This window comes from Delphinapterus leucas, chromosome 1 (assembly GCF_059928025.1).
Source record: "Delphinapterus leucas isolate spDelLeu-1000000601 "Yukka" chromosome 1, BTC_Dleu_Yukka2, whole genome shotgun sequence".
Classification (NCBI taxonomy): domain Eukaryota; kingdom Metazoa; phylum Chordata; class Mammalia; order Artiodactyla; family Monodontidae; genus Delphinapterus; species Delphinapterus leucas.
In genome coordinates, this window is record NC_143129.1 from 146379606 (window position 1) to 146395886 (window position 16281).

The following is a 16281-nucleotide window of genomic DNA, read 5'->3' on the forward strand; positions in this document are numbered from 1 at the left end:
CAATAGTTAAATTCATATTATAGTTCAGAAGGGATTACTGAAGGATTTTTTGCTTAAAACCAGCAGGATTTAAAAGAAAAAAATGTTACTACCTATGGCCATACTATTACTACCATTTTCATCCTACTTCCCTTGCTCCTTTGCTAAGCTTCCTTGGAATCCCAGAAATAATCATAATGTAGAGAGGAGGAGGTGCACCTTGTTATTTTAAAAACCAGGCACCAGATTTCCTCTTAGGAAAAGAACTTCCTTTACTTGGTATATTAGTTTGTGAGGGTTGCCATAACAAAGTACCACAAATTGGGTAGCTTCAACAGCAGAAATTTATTTATGCACAGTTCTGGGGGGCTAGAAGTCCAGGATGAAGGAATTGACAGGGTTGGTTTTGTCTGAGGCCTTGGCCTCTCCTTGGCTTCTAAATGGCCATTTTCTCACTTTGTCTTCCTGTATACCCATCTGTGTTAAAAAATTTCTTCTTATAAGGACATCAGTCATGTTGGATTAGGGCTAACTCTAATGACCTCATTTTAACTTAATTACCTCTTTAAAGACCCTATTGCCAAATACAGTCACACTGTGAAGTACTGAGGGATAGGACTTCAACACATAAATTTGGGGGGGAGACACAATTCAGTCCATAACGGTTAGCATTAACCTCCTTGAGATGTGAAGTCCCACAATTGCTCCCCAACCTTCTGTAAAAATCTTTTTCATGCAGCCTCGTGTCTGTGATTCTTTAAGGAGTGGCAGAATTGGAGTTGTGTCCAGTAATATGTAGAAAATGGACAGGGCGGGATGGCCAGGTGATCCATAACCTGAATTAATTCATTGGAAGAAAGAACAGGTCACAAATGACCAGGAGTGGCATAAACCCCAATTAATCTTGAGGGTCACAGAGAGGAACTTAAGAGTTTCCCACAGGACCCAGGAAGGAGGTTAGATACCAGTTTTGTTTAAACCTTGATGGGCATAGTGCTGACCTCAGCAAGCACCAGTGACTTCAAAAAGAAGTTTTATTTCTAGATCGCCTAACAGTCCAGCCATTGGTTGGAGGCCAGGACTGTTAGTGGCTTTGGGGTCTTCAACAAGTGGAAAGTGAAAGAGGGGAGAGTGTTTGCTGAACACTATTGATCCACCCAGAATGAACTAAACAAGGCCACTGATGATCTCTGCAAAAGCATTTTGGTTGTACAGTGGGGGCAAACGCTTGGGATTCTCATTCACAAATATTTTTGCAGTCCAGTTATTGAGCGTAAAATTGGGATGAATTGAGATGCAAATGGAAGGTGAGGTGGTGAAGTCCATGAATGTAGACACTATAACCGAATGAATAAATGAAATAACATTTTTTAAAGTGAGATAACATTTATTGAGTATATGTGTAAGCAAGATTCACACATCCCATCCAATCATCATAACACCACCACAAGGTAGTGACAAAGATTCTCTCCATCACCAAACTCTAGCCAGTGTCCTCTGAGCCCTCTTCTCTACTAGGCTTCAGCCTCCCCTATAAAGACTTAAAGGAACACTAACATAGTTTCTAACAGCTCAAGGCCACATCCCTAGGATGACTCTAGCCCCATTTAAAGTGCCTCCCTGAGAAAACTCAAGGCTGCTGAAAGAATTTACTGTTTGTTCCAGCCAACACCTGAAGGTAGGGATCCTGTCTCCCAGTCTCTGCGGGAGCCTAAGCTTGCATAAGCGCCAGTTAGCAAACCTAGAACGGTTTCGTGTGGACTAACCCCCTCCGCGCATTTTGTAAGTTTTACTTGCCCGACTGTACATAGTCCCCGCTCACCCACCTCCCTAATCCTTCATTCTCCCTGTAAAACTCCCAGTCACCTCTGTACAAATACAAGTTGAGTTCTGTGTCACGCTGGACACTTCCCTTTTGCAATAGTATATTAACGATTAAAATCTGTTTTCACTACCTTAGTGTCCGGCTTTCTTTATCTTTGACACTAGTCACTTTTATATCCGCGCTTTACAGATTGACGCTTAGAGAGGTTGGCAGCCTTGTCCAAAATCACACAGCAGAGCTGGGCTTTCTCCTACCCAGGTCGTCCGGTCTCCAAGAGCCTCAGAGAGCCGTGCCGGCCTCTCGGCCCATAGGCGGCGCGGTTTACGAAGGCCTGGGGCTGAGCGGCAAGCTTTCAGCCGGAGAGGAGGGGGTGGTGGAGGGGCCGAGAGGCACCTTCCCAGACTGGTCCGAATGCTGCGCGCCCTGACCAGCGCCCTGCGCCTTCCGAGCCCCCGGAGGCCCCTTGAGGCCCGTGGCTGCGCCGCCAATCTCGCGGCCGCAAACCGCGAGATCCAAGTGTGCGCTCTGGCGGGTCCAGACCAAGGTAAGTGCTCTGTCCTGGGAGGCCCGGGAGGCGGCTGGGGCGAGCGCTGGCGGGCTGTCCGAGGCCCGCCCGGCGCCTGGCACTACTGCCGGGGCGGGACCCATGACCAATGCGCCCCCTGCCCCGGAGCAGACTGAATCTCGGAGACAGCAGTGAACGGTCTTGAAGAGATCTTAGTTCCCTGCCCAGTAATTGGACCTGGGTACCTGGATGAAAACCAGGAATCCTAGCCAGTAGACCACCAGCGAGCGGTTAGAGGCTAGAAGCAAAATGGCCCTGGCTCTTTCCCCCCTTTGAAAGCAAGAATGTTTCAAGGAGGCAAAAACTGTAAAAACATGTACAAAGTTTATTATTAGAGACACAGCACTACATGGGAGCGCACACAGAGAAGCAGTTTAAGTCAAAAGCTAGGCAGAAATACACAGAGAGAAAGAGTATGGGCTTCCTCTAATGAGGAGCACAGTAAAGAGGTGATTTAAATTACTTATATAGGACAGTCCTTCCAGGTCTTTGTTTACATTTGGCCAATTATCTTGTTTCTTTTCCACACCTGACCTGCCCTAGGGCCCTCCCCAACACGCGTGCGCAACTTTTTGCTAAGATGGATCCCACCAGAGGCCTGTGGGTGCATGTCCACACTTATTATGGGGTGGCACCTCCTCCCTTTTTGACCCCCACGGAGCCTTCCTGCCCATGTGTAGACAGGGAAGTTTTCCTTGACCTCAGGAGTGGTCATCTTATCTCTTTCTTCCAGCAGAGCTCAGCTTCTGCCACTAGCTTTGTCCTTGGATTGTCTGGGTGAGAACAAAGCTTCAGTTTTACTCCACTTGACAAACGCCGGCTGTCTGGCCCAGGGGCTTTGAGCTACCTCAAATCCCCCCTGAGAGACGTGAACCCCTAAGAAATCTTTATTGGGAGGATGAAGGGCAATGGTCTGTCTTCTGTAGCTTCTGCAGGCTGGAAAGGGGATTGTAGACCCTACCTAGGTGGGGTCACAGAGCTCTCGCCCTACCTCACTAAGGGGTCCCAGGGCGACTTCTGTTGTTATTCCGGCAAGATCTGTTCCGAGGAGTGGCTGGAATCTCTGCGTCACCGTCATCTTGATGTGAAACTATTGTAATCTGGAAAATACAAACTTAACAAGTAGATTAAAAAGGCAGGAGCGGGCTTCCCTGGTGGCGCAGTGGTTGAGAGTCCACCTGCCGATGCAGGGGACACAGGTTCATACCCTGGTCTGGGAGGATCCCACATGCTGCGGAGCGGCTGGGCCCGTGAGCCAGGGCCACTGAGCCTGCGCGTCCGGAGCCTGTGCTCCGCATCGGAAGAGGCCACAACAGTGAAAGGCCCACAAACCGCAAAAAAAAAAAAAAAAAAAAAGGCAGGAGCCACAGTAAAAGAATTATTGTAACCAGAGGCCCAAGCAGGAGTAAGAACCAGGATACATTTGGTAGCATTCCTTTAACTGTGGTCCAGATATAGTCAGCACTTAGGTTACCCTGTCCAAAGGAATGAAGCGTTAGCATGGTCATATATCTTTTGATGTTCTCTTTTATTAGCCCAGTGTGATTGATGTAGGTGTAACAGACTCAGAAGTAGTTGGAAGAGTGACAACCTGAACATTAATAGACAAAATAGGTCTCATTTTTTTTTTCCGGAGAATAAGCCTGAATCCCAGTCTAGACCTGGCACTTCGAGGAGACTTGTAGCCAGTAGGTTTTAACTTTTGATGCGGTATTAACATATAAACCAAAGCAGTTGTCACCATTAATAATTTTTAGTGTTTCTCTAGGTATGAGAAGATGCAAGAATTGGGGCTTATAAAAATCCTTACCTGAAAATATCTAACTACCTGAAGGCCTGTTCTGCCAGTTTTTCCCGGAGCGCAGAGTGCCTGATCCCTGCTCTCCACCCTGAGCTCCTTTCGGGGGGTGTTGAAGGTCAGCAGCTGCAGCAGCTCCTGATTTAATCTTTGTTGAGGCAGATGGCAAGTGCCAGTTTCCCGTCGGCAGGGCCCCTTCATGGCCATAAATTTGACCATGGTTTGGGGGGCATTTCATGTCCATTTTGTCCCACAGCGCTAGGAATGTTTATTTCCTCCGCTGATAGGCCACCCAATGCGTTGTTACTGGACTAGGCCTCGTTAGTAGTACCCAAAAGTCTCTGCACCACCTGAGACTAGTCTAGTCTCTTATGGTCCAGGAAAATATTCCCTCTTGTTGCTTTTTCCCATACCTAGAGTTATACCGTTACAATCATTGATCTTATATGGGACTATCATTTTATCAGAGGCTCAGTCACATATCTGGTAATGTAAGAAATAACAATTTTGATAAGGCTGCTCAGAACCCAACGGTCTCCAATTGCTGAAGGGACCAGGAAGAAAGAAAAGAAAAATGTTTTAATTTTACCCACAGGTGTAAATTACCAAATTGTTGTAAACCATAAGTAGCTTGAGAAAAAGAGATTCTTTATATCTGAAAAATAAAGATTAAAAGCTAGCAATATGTCAGACAAAAAGTAATAAAAGAATTATAATCATATTTAGCAGTTCATTTAATCCCATGTAATTAATTTTTGTTGTGAGTCCAGTTCTTCTATTAATTTTGTTAACCTTGCCTGATGATTGAGAATGCTAGTGACAGTGATAGTTTTTTTTTTTCTTTTCTTTTTTTGCGGTACGCGGGCCTCTCACTGTTGTGGCCTCTCCCGTTGCGGAGCACAGGCTCCAGACGCACAGGCTCAGCGGCCATGGCTCACAGGCCTAGCCGCTCCGCGGCATGTGGGATCTTCCCGGACCGGGACACGAACCTGTGTCCCCTGCATCAGCAGGCGGACCCTCAACCACTGCACCACCAGGGAAGCCCCGATGGTGATAGTTTTAAGAAGTTTGTGAAGTTTTTGTTAAGGCTTGTATGATTTATCCAGTGAAGTGGGTGTCTTGACCACTGGAGATTGTAGAAAGTATACCGCAAGTGGAAAACACTTTTTCTTTTTTTTTGGCCGCATTGGATCTTTGTTGCTGCACATGGGCTTTCTCTAGTTGTGGTGAGCGGGGGCTACTCTTCATTGCAATGTGTGGGCTTCTCATTGCAGTGGCTTCTCTCGTTGCGGAGCACAGGGTCTAGGCGTGCAGGCTTCAGCAGTTGCAGCACACAAACTCAGTAGTTGCGGCATGCGGGCTGTAGAGCGTGTGGACTTGTGGCGCACAGGCTTAGTTGATCCACGGCATGTGGGATCTTCCCAGACCAGGGATCAAACCCGTATCCCCTGCATTGGCAGGCGGATTCTTAACCACTGTACCACCAGGGAAGACCCAGAAAACACATTTTTAATCTTTTATTTTTTTCATTGTGAGGGCATTAACCCTCCAGCCAAGGAAGGCTTTAACCCATCAAATTAAAAAATGAGGTTTGTCAGGGAGCCGGGAAGAGCCAAGTGGCCATCTTGGATTTCCCATAGCCCTGTTTAATTTACAGTCATTGTTTATCCATTTTATTTATTTATTTTTTAATAAATTTATTTTATTTTTGGCTGCATTGGGTCTTCGTTGCTGGGCACAGGCTTTCTCTAGTTGCAGTGAGCGGGGGCTACTCTTCGTTGCTGAGCGCGGGCTTCTCATTGCGGTGGCTTCTCTTTGTTGTGGAGCAGGGGCTCTAGGCACGCAGGCTCAGTAGTTGTGGCTTGCAGGCTCTAGAGCACAGGCTCAGTAGTTGTGGCGCACAGGCTTAGTTGTTCTGCGGCATGTGTGATCTTCCCGGACCAGGGCTCGAACCCGTGTCCCCCACGTTGTCAGGCAGATTCTTAACCACTGCACCACCAAGGAAGCCCCTGTTTATCCATCTTAAATTCTCTGACTTAGGAGTAGACTACTGCCATAAGTGGTCTAGGACCACTGGCAAAAGTCTGACAACGAGGGGTTAATCTTTGTAGAAGCAGAATGAACTTTATCTACATGTGCCATAATCTTCACAGATCATTGTGAAATAATATTTACTTTAACAAAGTAACAAAAGATTTTAAAAACAAATATAAATCACTTAAATGCAAAGAAATTCACACAGTCTATTATCAGAAGCAGCATTCCAAGAAAACTTTGTTCTCTTTTTATTTATTTATTTATTTATTTATTTTTAGCTGTGTTGGGTCTTTGTTGCTACGAGCAGGGGCTACTCTTCATTGTGCACGGGCTTCAGTAGTTGCAGCACGTGGGCTCAGTAGTTGTGGCACACAGGCTTAGTTGCTCCGCGGCATGTGGGATCTTCCTGGACCAGGGCTTGAACTCATGTTCCCTGCAATGGCAGACAGATTATTAACCACTGCGCCACCAGGGAAGCCCAAAACTTTGTTCTCTTAACAGAGAGAGAGAACCAAATTTCAACTGGTACCAGCTTACTGTTAATCACAAAATTTATTTACCTAATTAAATTTAATCTAGTCTTAGTCAGTCTTAACAACATACAAAATTCTATTCTCAAAGTTCCTTTTTCGCAAACCTTTTATCACCCCTTGGATCCATATTAACTTGTCCCATTTTCTCCCATCCGTAAACAATCAGCTCTAGGACAAAATTATTTTCCTCTTTTTTTTTTTTAACAACAACAACAAAATATCTCCAGTCTTTATATATTTACTTGCTGACAACAGATATCCTACTTGCTTTACACGCTGAAATGCTTCCCTTGTCACTTTAGTAGCTTTGATTACATATTATAATTTTTAACCCTTAAAAAAATCTTAACTTCTAGTGAAAAGCAAGAAGAAAGCAATTGTGAACTGCTTGTCATATTGGCACTCTCTGATGAGCAAACTTAAGAGCATATTGATTGAGCACTGTTGGGTTTTGTCTGTTCGGTTGGTTGGTTTTATTTTGTTTTGTTTCTGTTTGGGGGTAGTTTTATTTGCGGGGGTGGTGCTGGGGGGCGGTGGTTGAACTTTGCGTTCAGTGGTGTTATTCACACTCCACAGTCTGCTGCCTGTTACCATCAGGGCAAGGTCCTTCTCTTGTCTTTACTTTCTCCCCAGTCCAACCCCTCTAACCTTCCCTGCACTTTATGTAGCATTGTTTGTGTGCGAGTTTTAATTTACACAGAAGGCACTATTCTAGACATCTCATGTTTCTTCCTTTTTCCCACTTGATACTAAGTTTTGAAGAGCTGCTTTGCCATATAAATCTGTTCCTTGCTCCCTGCTGTTGTATACTACTCCCTAGTGTGCATCCCCCACTTTTGATGGACATGTAGGGGCTTCCAGTGTCCGATTACATCACTTGGTGAGAATTCTCTGGCCATGTGGGATTGCTGGTGTTAGACAATACCCCTTACTCTCATGCTTAGTTCACTGCCAAACTGGTAATGGCGCTTGCCTTGAAATAATTATAGTTATTCTCCCAACTTTACAGATTAAGAACCTGAGGAATAGAGAGGTTAAGCAATTTGAACCAGCTCTGATTTCAAAACCTGTGTTCTCAACTATTAGGTCATCACTACCTCTTCTGGTAATTCAGTGACTCAAAACACAGACTTGTACATTAGTTAAAAAATTACCACGGGTCATAGACCTTAGGGCTCACTTGTAAAAAAGGGGAATTTTTTATCCACAAATAACAAGCATCAGGAGATGAAGCCTCTGCCCCTGCCAGAGGGCATATGGAAGGAATGAGATAAGGAAATCGAGGAGAAGCAGTGGAGGAGGCATGAGGAGGGGACCCACACACAGGAGAACCACCCAACCACCCCATTAGAAGCCACCCGTTCTGCCTTCCACTTGGCATGAGGTCACCAGAGCATAGTCACGTTGTGCCTGTTGTCCTTGAAAATGGGATTGTTAACCCACTCTTGGTTAACTCTTGTTAACCACTCTTCACTCTTCCTTATGGCTCTACTCCAGCTCCTTAGCTGGATGTTCAAGTTTCTCCACCACAACCTGACATTGTCACCTTATCTCTTCTACCCATGTGTTTGTTCATTTCAAGCTGTCCCACCTCAGTGTTTTGTTCTAACTATGCCCCTGACTTGGGTCCTCTTCTTTCCTCTCTACCTTTGTAAATCCTTCTGGAATTACACCCCCCCACCATTTTCCTTTTACATCCCTTGTGTCTGGACTTGTCTCCCTCATCAGTTGTTAGCTCTTTGAGAGTGAGAATTGCTAGCTGGGTCCAACTATTAACTTTGGCAAATTCTCTTCTTTTCTGGGCCTCAGTTTCCCCTTCTATATAGTAAGGGATTGTTAAACCAATTGGTCTCTATACTATCTTCCAGTAGTTTCTGTTGACTCCCACCCACATCACCTGGTGATTCAGACCATCCCGTCAGATGTGACTCTAGGTCATCTGCTAAGGAAATCAAATCATCAGCCAGTGGTATGGGGGGGTTCTGGTAAGAGTAGAGAGGGTGCAGTGCACTACTGGGGCCCAGCAAGGTCAAGGTTCCCAGAATAGGGGCTCAACTAAGAAGTCAGGGACCATGGCTCAGTCCTCTCTATTTCTCTGGGGCCTGGCATGTGGTAGTACAACTTGCACATTGTCAGGTGAATGAATTAAAGCCAAAGACACCCTGTCTGGCTCCTCAGGGATCCCAGCTTAGATTTCTCAGCTCATATGGGGCCCTAGACTTTCCCCAGCTTCTGTGCATCTTCCCCACTCACAATACCCACAAACTATGTTTAAGCACTTGTGGGCATTATCTCTTTTAATCTTCATTACAACCTTTTTAGCATTTCTATTTACAGATCGGGAAAGTGAAGGTCAGAAGGGTAAAGTAATTTGCCCAAGGCCATGAAGCTGGTATGTGACTGAGCTGTGACTTGAGCCAAGCACCTCATTTACATTCTGAAAGAGGGAAATAGAGATGAAATGTGGGAGAGAGTCAGCCAGAGGAAAAGGAAAGACAGAACAGGAAAGCAAAAAGAGAGGAAAGTTTCTGTCAATCCCAAGACGTTGTGACTGTATTAGTTTTCTATTGCCATGTAACAAATTACCACAAGCTCTATGCTTAAAATAACACACATTTATTTTCTCATAGTTTCCGTAGGTCAGAAGTCCAGGCACAATTTAGCTGGGTTCTCTGCTTCAGGGTTTTAGCAGGCTGCAATCCAGGAGCTGCTGGGGGCTGTGGTATCATCATAGGCTCAACTGGGGAGAGGTCTGCTTCTAAGTTCCTCACGCTGTTGGCAGAATTCATCTCCTGTGGTTGTAGTACTGAAGTCCTGTTTTCTCGCTCTTGGCCAGGGGGCCACTCTTAGCTCCTAGAGGCTGACCACAGTACCTTACCACACAACCCTCTCCATAGGTCCACTAGTTTCTCTAGTGTATGCTAGTAATATAGAGTCTTATATACATCATAACCTAATCACAGAAGTAAATCTCATTACCTTTGCCATATAATTAGACCTAATCTTACAAGTGATATTTTATGACCTTACCTGTATTTTCTTGGTTAGAAGCAATTCACAGGTCCTGTCCACATTCAAGGGAAGGGAATTATGCAGGATGTGAACATGGGGGCCACTCTAAGGTCTGTCTGCCACAATGACCTTGGACCTAGACCGTTCTCCTCAACCCTTCTGATGTGGTTTCTCTGTATCCACCAGTTTCCCTTCCTCAAAGTTGCAGCATTTTCTCATCTGGAGAGGATCTTTGGGACATCTGAGTTCCTCAGTGGGACCTCCAGGCCTGCTGGGCTCAAAGAACTCTATGAAGGTTTCTGGGGAGGCTAAAGAAGCCCACCTAGCCTGCATGTTACGGTTCTCTGTCCTGGACCACAGTTCTCTAACTGTGGCTGGAAACCCTGTCCCTTGAGAGCCCTGAAACTTTCATTGGCCCTTCTCTGTGTCTCAGATCAACTCACACTGAGAATGCTATCTTAATAAATCCTGTTTGTTCTTCAAAGCTAAACACACTGAGAGAAAATAATAAGGGGGCTTTGAAGCCCAGAGGATTGGTAAACACTCCTCTAGTCCATCCTGACACTTTACAGGATGGGAAACGGCCAAGAAGGCATAAGAGTATTTGAGCCCCTGCCCAGAGCTGTTCTCTCTTCCCCACACCTGACCCAGATTTGGCAGGTGAGTTGAGGCCAGAGTGAGATGCAAGAGCCAGATTGTAGGGGGTCTTTGGGGTGGTATTAAGGATTTAGACTTAATTTTGATGAAAAGGGAAGGGAAGAATATGGTCAGATTTGGGTAAGAAAGACGACTGTGACCCAGATGAGGGAACGAAAGTGGAGGGGGAAGGGGAGGCAAGACTGAGGGCAGAGGGCCAGTTGAGGGATCCACGTAATAGAAGAAAGAGCCCACCAGGTCAGTGGCTGCAGGGAGGGATGTGAGCTGATAGGTATGAGATCTAAGAGGTTGAATTGGCCACTTGGGAGACTAAGTAAACTTCAAGGGTGAGGAAGACGGAGGCAACATGACAGAACTCTGAGTTGATATGTCATTCGCTCACCAAAGGAGCAGGAGAAAGCGTGATCATTTCTTGACATGTTGGTCTAGATGTCAAGTGGGCAGCTGGATATTCAGGCTCTGAGCTCAGAGGAGAGCTGGCCGGGTGCGCAGGGCAGTCCTGAGTGTACAGGAGGTAGGCACACGGGAGGCGTGAAGGAGAGGGGCAGATGAGCAAGTGCAGCCCTCCTGACTCTTCTGCCTTGCCTCACGCTGCTCTCCCTTTGCTCTGAACTCCTCCAGTTCTGGAAGACACTAAAAGGTGGCACAATGTCCCCCCCGCAAAAAAATATGCCACATTGGTATAGGGATTTTTTTTTTTTTTGAGCTAAAGGCACTTGAAAAAAACAGCAGATGCAAGAAGGGCATTCTAATCTCCCCTTTGCTTACTGAAAACAGGAGATAAAAACTCCCATGTGAAAGATACCCTCCCTGAACCTGGAGAAAAGAGACATTCTTCAACAGAGAGTTGAAGCCAAGAGAATTCTGTGCAAACAGACAACTGTGTACAAACAGGCCTTATCTTCCTTTAGCCTCCCACATAGTTAGCTCTTCCACAACTGACATTCCTTCTTCAGCCTACTATAAAAGCATGTAGGTTCTACCGTTTCTGGGGGTTTTCATTTCCTTTTGAGGGCTCTCATGTTACGTAAAACTTATACAAATTTGTGTGCTTTTCTCCTCTTAATCTGTTTTATGTTGGTTTAATTCTCAGGCCCAGCCAAAAAACATTAAGAGGCCCAGCTCTACAAACCCTATAGTACCCTGCTCTGCTATACTCAGGGCCCTCATCTGTACCACTCCCTCTGTCTGAAATGGGCTTTTCCCCACCAACACGCGCGCGCGCGCGCGCGCACACACACACACACACACACACACTTTTGCCTGGCTGACTCCCATTCGTTCCTCAGCTCTCAGCTGAAAGGTCATTTCTTCCTCTGGGAAGTCATTGCTCACCTTCTACACTAGGGCCCCCTCTGCCCACTCTATATCACTCACCTCCTTGTCCTTTTTCCCTCCATGTTCTCATCACAAATAGTAATTATTGGTTGAATGTCTGTCTCCTCTGTAGACTGTAAGATCTAAGAGGAGAGGGACTGGGTCTGCTCTGGCCTCTGACATCAGTGTCTGGTACAGAGGCCAACATGTGTTAAATTCGTAATTGTACAAATGACTGAATAAAGAGATCTTGGATTGACCTTTCAGGAACTTCAACATTAAAAAATTGAGTAGTTCATAGAGAACAGACTTGTGATTGCCAAGGGGGAGGAGGGGGAGGGATGGATTGGGAGTTCGGGGTTAGCAGATGCAAACTATTATATATAGAATGGATAAACAAGGCCCTACTGTATAGCACAGGGAACTATATTCAATATCCTGTGATAAAACATAATGGAAAAGAATAGGAAAAAGAACATATATACACACACACACACATATATATATCTGAATCACTTTGCTGTACAGTAGAAATTAACACATTGTAAATCAACTATACTTCAATAATTTTTTTAAAAAATTGAGTAGTCTCTCAGTAGTATTTTTCCCATCATACCTCACTCTTCAAATGAAAATTTTTACCTATTCTCACCTTGCTCAAATGCTTCCATCTATGAGCTGCCATCTGTAATCCTATAGTACCTCATGTACTTACTTTACTTATGACCTCACGTTATCATTTACTTGTATTAGGCTGTAAGCACCTTGAAGACAGGGGCTGTTACATAACTTATAACTCCCACAATTTATTATGTATCATAGTTGTTCAATAGGTATGTAAGGGGTTTTTTTCATAGCCAATACTTGGTTTTTATTTTCAGTCTTCTTAGTTTTAGTCGTTGTACTGGGTGCTATGCTTTTCTTAAACTCTTATTTATTTGATACTAATAAAATTAAACATCTTTTCATGTGCTTATTGGCCATTTGTATGTCTTCTTTCTTTCATGGAGTTACCTTTTTGTAAGAGTTGGGGCTTTTTGTGTGTGTGTGTGGTACGTGGGCCTCTCACTGTTGTGGCCTCTCCCATTGCGGAGCACAGGCTCCGGACGCGCAGGCTCAGCGGCCATGGCTCACAGGCCCAGCCGCTCCGCGGCATGTGGGATCTTCCCGGACCAGGGCACGAACCCGTGTCCCCTGCATCAGCAGGCGGACTCTCAACCACTGTGCCACCATGAAAGCCCGAGTTGGGGCTTTTTAATTGAAATATAATTGACATATTTGTTTCAGATGTACAACAAAGTTCGATATTTGTATACATTGTGAAATAATCACCACAGTAAGTCTAGTTAAGATCCATCACCACACATAGTTACATTTTTTTGTATGTGATGGGAACTGTTCTTTTTTAAGTAATTTTACTTTATTTATTTTTGGCTGCATTGGGTCTTCGTTGCTGCGCACGGGCTTTCTCTCTAGTTGCAGCGAGCGAGGGCTACTCTTCGTTGCGGTGCATGGGCTTCTCATTGCGGTGGCTTCTCTTGTTGTGGAGCACCAGCTCTAGGCACACGGGCTTCAGTAGTTGAGGTACACAGGCTCAGTAGTTGTGGCTCACGGGCTCTAGAGCGCAGGCTCAGTAGTTGTGGTGCACGGACTTAGTTGCTCCACAGCATGTGGGATCTTCCCGATCAGGGTTCGAACCCGTGTCCCCTGCATTGGCAGGTGGATTCTTAACCACTGCGCCACCAGGGAAGTCCTGTGATGGGAACTTTTAAGATGTACTCTCTTAGCAACTTTCAAATATACAGTATTGTTAACTAAAGTCACATGCTGTACATTACATTCCCAGGACTTACTTATTATAGATATATGTTGAATAAATGAATTAAGAAAACCTAGAAAAGTGCGGAGGCATCATCTGAGAGGTAGGAGGAAGACCAGGAGAACATGGGGCCGCAAGGCAGATATATGTTACTACACATCTGTCAAAACCCACTGGATGTACAACACTAAGAGTGAACCCTAATGTAAACTATGGATGTTGGGTGATAATGACGTTTCCATGTAGGTTAATCTTTTGTAACAAATATCCCACTCTGGTGGGGATGTTAATAGTGGGGGAGACCATGCATGTGCAGTGGGCAGGGGATTTACAGGAAATCTCCGCATTTTCCACTCCATTTTCCTGTGAACCTAAACTGCTCTGAAAAAACTAAATCTATTAAAAAAAAAAAAAAAAAGCCGGGGCAGAAAATGTTCAAGGAAGAGCATGTGTATTGTCAGCAGAGTTAACCGTTGTGGAGCCTGGGACCAGGATGGAAACATGTCCCTTGGTTAGTGATGTGGTTACATTGGTCACTTTGGTGAGAATGGTTTCTGCTGAGTGACGGGGTGGGAGCTAGATTGGAGAAGGCTTAAGTGAATGGAAGGCAAGAAAGTGATTGAGTACAGAAAACCCTTTCAAGAAGCTTGACTGTTGCGGGTGAAAGAATATCACACGGGTAGGGCAAACGTTATTCTCTTGCCAAAGGGGACGGAACGTGAGTGTGCTCAAGCCTCTGGATTAGCTGCTAAATTCCTGTGACAGAGGAACCGGGTCACTTGCCCCATGAGTGTCCAATCAGTGAATTCCACGCTGCAGGACACCTTACAGGTCAAATGCCCCAGGTTCTTTAATAAATAACTTCTGGTTTTTTCCTTATTGTTATTATTTTTGTTTTATTTTTATTTTTGGCTGCATCGGGTCTTAGCTGTGGCACCCGGGATCTTCATTGCGGCGCGGGCTCTTCGTTGTGGTGCACAGACTTCTCTCTAGTTGTGGCGCGAGGGTTTTCTCTCAAGTTGTGGCACGAAGGCTCCAGGGCGTGTGGGCTCTGTAGTTTGGGGCACGCAGGCTCTCTGGTTGAGGCTCACAAGCTCAGTAGTTGTGGCATGCTGGCTTAGTTGCCCCGTGGCATGTGGGATCTTAGCTCCCCGACCAGGGATTGAACCCGTGTCACCTGAATTGGAAGGCGGATTCCTTACCACTGGACCACCAGGGAAGTCCCAACAAACAACTTTTGAGGGAAAGACAGGACTAAAGGCAGAACCTGAGGATTTTAACAAGCTTTTAAAAGACACATCACTATTTTTGAAAATTAGCAAGTCTAAACTTTGAAGTCTAGAGATGCACATTTGTGTGATAAAACTAAAGAAATGCATGGAAGTGATCACCATAAAAGTCAAGAGAGTTGTTACTTTTGGGGGGAGGAGGGAACAATGAACGAGTCAGAGCACACGAGGAGGTTTCTGGGTGGTGATATTATTATAACTCATTCAGCTCAAGAGGAAGAAGTCCAGCTATGGAGAAGAGAATGATGGAGAGATACGTGAAATTGAAGAAGGGGTGTGTGGTGTGTGTGTGTCTCACAATGGCAGAAGCAGGCAGGAACCACTGTGGCAGTCATTCTTGTCCCTCTCCCCATGTTGCTCCAAGGTTCACAAGCCCTTCTACTTCTTCTGTGAGGCAGAAAGGGCAAGAGTTATTCTCCCCATTTTATGGTTGGGAAAACTGAGGCCTGGGTGTGTGAGACTTGCCCCAAGTTACACTGCTCATCGAGGGTAGAGGCTGCCCAGATCCCAGGCCCCAGCCCAGGAGTGAGCAGGGCAGCTGGCTCACCCAAGGCTGTCCTGTCCCCTGCAGGAATCACTGAGATTTTGATGAACAGACCAAGCGCCCGCAATGCCCTGGGGAACGTCTTCGTTAGTGAGGTGAGAAAGGGTGGGCACGAGGGTGGGCTGGGGCTGGGTTGGGAGGTATCTGATGGAGTCTCCTCTGCAGCTGCTGGAAGCTCTGGCCCAGCTGCGGGAGGACCGGCAAGTGCGTGTCCTGATCTTCAGAAGTGGAGTGAAGGGTGTATTCTGTGCAGGTGAGTTTCCTTTCCAGCCCCTATGCCACGGCTCAGCAGGGCTCACCCCGGCCTGCAGGGCATTTGTGGGGGGTGGGGTCCTTAGGTCAGCTCCAGCACAGGACTCATTATTCCCATTTTAGAGATGTGAGCTCAGCAGTAAAATTCCTTGCCTAGGGTTACACAGATAGTAAGAATTCAGTTTGAACTTGGCCTCTCTGACCCCCAAATCCTTGTTCTTCCTGCTGCACCACGCACTGTTCTGACCCTTCACTGAGGAAATGAGGAAGCTGAGTCCAAAGACATTCACCAGGTCTGTGGCCAAGGTGCGACTCTGTGCCCCTTTGCCCACCTACGAGATCTCAGTCCGTCAAAAAAACTCTTCAATGTCTCTGCACCATTTAGTCCTCGCCACGCACTTCATTTCAAAGATGAGAAATGCCGCATCCCAGGCCCACAACAAGCAAATGAATGAGAGCTGAGCTGAGCTAAGAACTGGCACTGGGGAGGCTGGAAGAAGCTGTGGAAGGCTAGGGTGGGAGGAGCGTGATGCTTAGGAGTTTTCAAGGAGATTTGGCTCAGTCCCTAGGTCTCAGCTGTCCAGATCACGGCGACCAGCTCGGGGTCTGCCATGGCAGGATAAGTATGTGGACCAGTCTGCCTGACTCCGCTGC

General features: G+C 46.0%; 1 protein-coding gene across 3 annotated transcripts in view; it reads left to right on the top strand.

Annotated features, from left to right (window-relative positions):
* Positions 1–2207: 2207 nt before the first annotated feature.
* ECHDC2 (enoyl-CoA hydratase domain containing 2) overlaps positions 2208–16281 on the top strand; it is a 31334-nt gene continuing 17260 nt past the window's right edge. For 2 of the 3 annotated variants that reach the window (XM_089922551.1, XM_022575707.3), the window contains exons 1-3: positions 2208–2348; positions 15403–15470; positions 15541–15628. In XM_089922551.1, coding sequence (XP_089778677.1) covers positions 2216–2348; positions 15403–15470; positions 15541–15628 — 289 coding nt within the window. In that variant the 5' untranslated portion in view covers positions 2208–2215. Of the gene's footprint in view, positions 2349–15369; positions 15471–15540; positions 15629–16281 lie in introns of all 3 variants that reach the window. The other variant, XM_089922542.1, reaches the window with a different exon arrangement.